The sequence below is a fragment of the Penaeus japonicus genome, unplaced genomic scaffold (assembly GCF_977035675.1).
Source record: "Penaeus japonicus unplaced genomic scaffold, GWHDUDI00000001_assembly GWHDUDI00000039, whole genome shotgun sequence".
Classification (NCBI taxonomy): domain Eukaryota; kingdom Metazoa; phylum Arthropoda; class Malacostraca; order Decapoda; family Penaeidae; genus Penaeus; species Penaeus japonicus.
The window spans coordinates 18,377,182-18,382,181 of NW_028234441.1; the positions used below are offsets into that span (position 1 = coordinate 18,377,182).

Consider the following 5,000-nt stretch of genomic DNA (forward strand, 5'->3'; position numbering starts at 1 on the left):
CCCTGTGACATATCCCACGAGAATCTGCTGCAGGTCGCGCCGCGAAGTGGTCGCCTGCCGGAAGTGATCATAATATCGGGCGAAGGAGGAATAGGGAAAACCACGCTGCTGAAGCACATGCTGGAGATGTGGGTGAGAGATCCCTCGCAAATCAAGGGACTTAGAGACGTCTCGCCTCTGCTGTACCTGCAGCTCCGGGGCTGCACGATCAGCTGTTGGGAGGACATGCTCAAGCACCTCCTCCACAGCACATTTCAGGGATCTGGACTCACCATTGATATTTTTGCAGACTTATTCCAGGCAATGCAAGTTGTTGTCCTGCTGGACGGTTATGACGAGGTGAGCAAAAAGGCCAAGAAACTCATCACTGATCTCTTGAACTATCGTGGGAGCATGCGCATCGTGATAACCACAAGACCAGGCTGCGTGAAAGAGTTGACTCAAATCATGAAGAGCAAAAAGCACGTAATGAACGTTCAGATCAAAGGAATACGCAGGGAAGACCGCTCCTACTTTATTGAAAACACTCTGGCTGCGTTCGTGCAGTGTTCCATCCAAAGGGCTAATTTGCAGGATAAACTAGTCAACACTTTGGAAAACCTGGAATTTGAAAAGGACGGGCTGGATGTGCCGCTGACTCTGATACTGCTGATCATACGCGAGGTTGTGGCACCAGACCAGAGTTCGCAGGACATCTTCGAGGATTTGACAAAGCTTATGGTGGGCAAAGTTGAGGAGAGGTTAACTCTGAAGGGCATTGATGATGCGGATGACAAAGTCAAAGAGTATCATGAATTTCAGAAGAAAGTGGCTCTCAAATGTCTGAAGAGAAAGGAACACGACTTGCTGAGCGAAACGGTGGAAAATTTGAAAGAAAAATGCACCACACTAAATTTACCATACAAGGAAATGCTTTCTGGATTTCTTGTTTCAAAGAAATCGCGACAGGGTCTCTTTATTACTTTTATTTGGTCCTTCCCACACAACCGATTCCAAGAACACTGGGCTGCTGGTTATGTAGTTGTGCAGTTGCTAAGGATGTCTCCTTCTCTGCCAGACCTAACGGGGCTGCTGGATTCGTCCTGTCTACCGAAAATTACTGATAAAATTCGTTTAAGGTATATCAATGACAAGAATGATGTACAGTTTGAATATAATGAAAACCCAATTCTTGATATTTATTCAGATGATGTTAGTGAGGCAAAACAACTAGTATATTGGAAGACATCAATGGATAAGTCAGAAGCCTTAATGGAAGTCCTGGCTAATATTACACGTATACTAGCTTTGACACAGAAAAGTCTTCTGGATAAAGTTGCCATAGCTATCACCAGTCTTGTCTTATATGGTGACACTAATTTTGTGGACAGAGTAAATGAATTCGAGAGGTACTTTCAGATGGTTGTGGCTTCAGGGCAACATGCTGCTATAGTGGAAACAAGTGCTAGGGTATTGGGTGACGCTGACACTCTGATAGTTAAGGAAACGTCTCTACCTGGTTTGCTACCTATACTTGATCATGTTAAGGCTCCTTGCATTCAAATATATACGCTACGAACCACACCAAACCTCCCATCACGCAAGGTTATATCTGCTATGAAGGATTTGTCCAGAAGAGATATTGAGATCGAGCTAAAATGTTTTGAGAAACAATCTGCAGAATATTCCGAGATGTGTCTTGAGGCAATCACAGGTCCAGGGAATCGTTCCCGACTGACGCAGTTCGAAGGTTACTTGGCAGCAGCGGGAATGCTACTCCTTCCTGAGAGCCTGAAGGAGCTAAGAACCAGGTCCGATGTGGGAGGCATGCAGACCTTGGTGGCGAGGCTCCCTTACCTGCAGAATCTACAAAGTCTAGGTAAGTTAGAGCTATAATGATGGTAATATATCAGTAGCAAAATTGACTTACCATGATGATAATGACAGTGACAAAAGTATGAAAGGTACAGATAAAGTAGTTTGCAATGCAAATGGCAGATTTCGGTGGTCGGCTGACAGCAGCGGAGATGCCCCTCCTACCCGCCGTGCTCGAGGAGCTCACGGTCACGACCAACGGGGAAGGACTGAAAGCTCTGGTGAGGAGACTCCCTCACCTGAAAAACCTGCGGTTACTCAGTAAGAGTTGGTGAAGCCTCACTGATAGGATGAATTATAATTATGATAATTATAGCAATGATAATGACAATGGTGAAAATACAAAATATACATAAAATTAATGGCATTCTCTAATTATTAGCAATAACAAACTCATATGAACAGTAACTATAATAAGGCATTATTTCCATAGGCTTTAAAGGGCGACTGACGGAGGAAGAGATGCCCTTTCTGCCGTGCAATCTCAAGCAGGGGCTGATCGAGACAGACGGACAAGGCCTAAGGGCCCTGGCGAGGAGGCTTCCTCAGCTGAAGGCCCTCTATGAGTTAGGTAATTGTCTCTTATAACATGTGACCAGAATGCTAAGATAATCATTAGGGAAAAAAATCATACAAGTATGTGAGCTGTGTATGTGTTTATACAAACATACATAGATGATAACTCCTTTATGTAAGGAAGGTCAGTGGCTTTTTAAGACTTAATGTAGCACTGAACAGTAGATTGTATGTATCCTGAATTACCAAAAAAATGCAACTTTATTCGGGCTGAGAAGTTGATGGGACCTAATTGGAATAAAATGCTGGTATCTTTATAGACTTCTGATAATAATACTGGAAGTTATTTGGCCAGATATAAGACTGCTGGACTGCCCTTCGCCTGCCTCGCTGGTAGCCCTGCCTTATGAGGGTTCCAACCTGAGACTGGACCTCGAAGCTATTTCACCTCCTTCCTGCCACTGGGTATGCGACGCCGTGCAGGCGCTTTGCTCAGCACGCATCCGGAGTACACGTCTGCAGCTGCCAAGGGATTATGGTATGTTGTGTCTCAATGTAGTAATAGATTTTTGAAGTGATAAACTAGTAGCATGCAGTCAATAGAATTATCTGATGTAGTGTTTAAACACTTATAGATACAATTTTTATATGCTTTTGTTGTATAACTTTATTTATGGATCTTTTTTTATTATTATTGTTAAGGTCAATCAAATAAAGAGGGAAATAGACCAATAATCCACCTAATTTAAAGTAATTTTTAAAAACAAAACATGGACATAAGATTCTAGTCGCGAGGATCCCTCTTAGCAAGCTACCAGGCAGGGGTACGGACCCTCCCCACTCCTATCTCCCGACAGTGTTCTTCTATTTTCCCAAACTGAGACTTCATTGGTCGGAGGTAACCTGATGAGTGGGAGGCAGTCGAGCCAAGTGTCAGTCAAGCCTGTGTTGGAAGTCCCAAATTGTTCAAGGTGTAGTCATTGGCATCCTTCTGCGCAGGTATTAGCATCTCCAAATATTCCTGTAGAACAAGTTCATACCTGCTGCCACCAGACCAATCCACTGTGTCGTGTGTCAACTGAGTAAGTTTTCCTCGCAGACCTTTTAAAATTTTGGATATTGGTCTCACCCCAAGAGAGCCTCATTTACCTAACAACTTAACCCGATGTAACAGATGATCCATATCCTGACTCGAACAGCCCATCACAAGTTAAACCTTGGGCTGTCACTCGTAATTGGGTCACTTCTGCTACCTTCCCTAGCCTCGCCCCTAATAACTGTGGCTGTCACTCGTAATTGGGTCACTTCTGCTACCTTCCCTAGCCTCGCCCCTAATAACTGTGGGTAGCAAGCTACAGGTCCTGGCAACCCCATGTTACCTCACACAGAGATGGTGGCCATTGTTTCTCAGGCAGGGAAGGCTTCTATCGACTGTGGCCCGGCGGTCAGTAAAACCAATTGCCTGCCTCGCTTACCTGGTGGAAATGGAATTAACCTTTCTCTCAGTTTGCTCATCTACACGGCTTACGGTCAATATGGCAATAAGGGGGGCAGATTGGCAACAACTGCCTCTCTAAAGCTGCACATCGACCCTAGGGGTCAGGGGGCCAAGTGTCATTACGGCGCAAGGGTTTGGTCACACACCGGTGGATCAGGACTCCACACCTCTAGGGCCCCCTGCTGCTCTAAGGACTTCTTTAGATCCTTACTTAACTAGCACATTCTTGAAAATACCCGTTTCTCTCTCTCTCTCTCATCTTTTTACTTTTTTATTTTCTGTCTCCTCTCTCACCTCTATCCTCCCTCCCGACTTCCTCTCTCTTTTTCAGATTATTAACCTTTTTTATTTCTGGGCAGATGAAGATCAGGAGCAGAGTCTGAAGCAAGAAATGAGGGACCGCGGGGCGACATTCCCCCTATTCGCCAAGGGTTTCAAGTTCGACTTCGCAAGCGAGTCGACGGCGCACCTTCCACTCGATCTCCCTCCCCGGCGAGATCGTCCGGTTCCTCGTCGCTTCTGGTGCTGTGCTCTGGTTGCCCTCGTCGCACTGCTGGTACATTTGCTGGTCGCGAAGTTCTCGTGAACGTTGACACGATCTGTACATGTGTCTCGTTGTGTATGTGTGTGTGCGTCTGTGTGTGTGTGTGTGTGTGTGTGTGTGTGTGTGTGTGTGACTTCCAGCAATTGGAGGTTGTTAAAATGTCATTTCCAAGCCCTAGATAAATAGGGAGGGTTGGCGACAGGAAGGAGCACTTCCTGCCAGATAAATCATGATGCACATTGAGAACTGAAGTACAAATAATCATCACTGCGCTAGGAATGAGCCCGGAAAATGAATAATTATCTAGATGTATTTCATGGTAATCTTTACCTATATAGTGATAATACTCCCAGTCATAGACAAAAAAAGGGTTACTATTTATTTTCTTATAATAGTTTTCGTGTTTGTGGATTTTAAGCTTTGGGATAGTGAATCTGCAATGCCCATCTTTGCAACATGAAAATGGGCATGAAATCCAGTCTTAAAAATGTGTTATATTCACAAAGAAATTAAGAATAAGAATGTGCTGAATTACTGGAAAGATTACAAGTACAAAAGTAAATAAATACTAAAATATACTGAACATTT

General features: G+C 44.3%; 2 protein-coding genes across 4 annotated transcripts in view; both read left to right on the top strand.

Annotated features, from left to right (window-relative positions):
* LOC122244119 (uncharacterized) overlaps positions 1-5,000 on the top strand; it is a 10,292-nt gene that overhangs the window by 4,100 nt on the left and 1,192 nt on the right. For all 3 annotated transcript variants that reach the window (XM_086533583.1, XM_086533584.1, XM_086533585.1), the window contains exons 3-7: positions 1-1,858; positions 1,978-2,115; positions 2,288-2,425; positions 2,726-2,908; positions 4,228-5,000. The exon at positions 1-1,858 is cut by the window's left edge; the exon at positions 4,228-5,000 is cut by the window's right edge and continues 1,192 nt beyond it. In XM_086533583.1, coding sequence (XP_086389709.1) covers positions 1-1,858; positions 1,978-2,115; positions 2,288-2,425; positions 2,726-2,908; positions 4,228-4,454 — 2,544 coding nt within the window. In that variant the 3' untranslated portion in view covers positions 4,455-5,000. The remainder of the gene's footprint in view (positions 1,859-1,977; positions 2,116-2,287; positions 2,426-2,725; positions 2,909-4,227) is intronic.
* LOC147467012 (uncharacterized) overlaps positions 4,294-5,000 on the top strand; it is a gene marked incomplete at its 3' end in the record, with an annotated part of 12,586 nt that continues 11,879 nt past the window's right edge. Inside the window, 1 exon segment of the mRNA XM_086533589.1 lies at positions 4,294-4,424.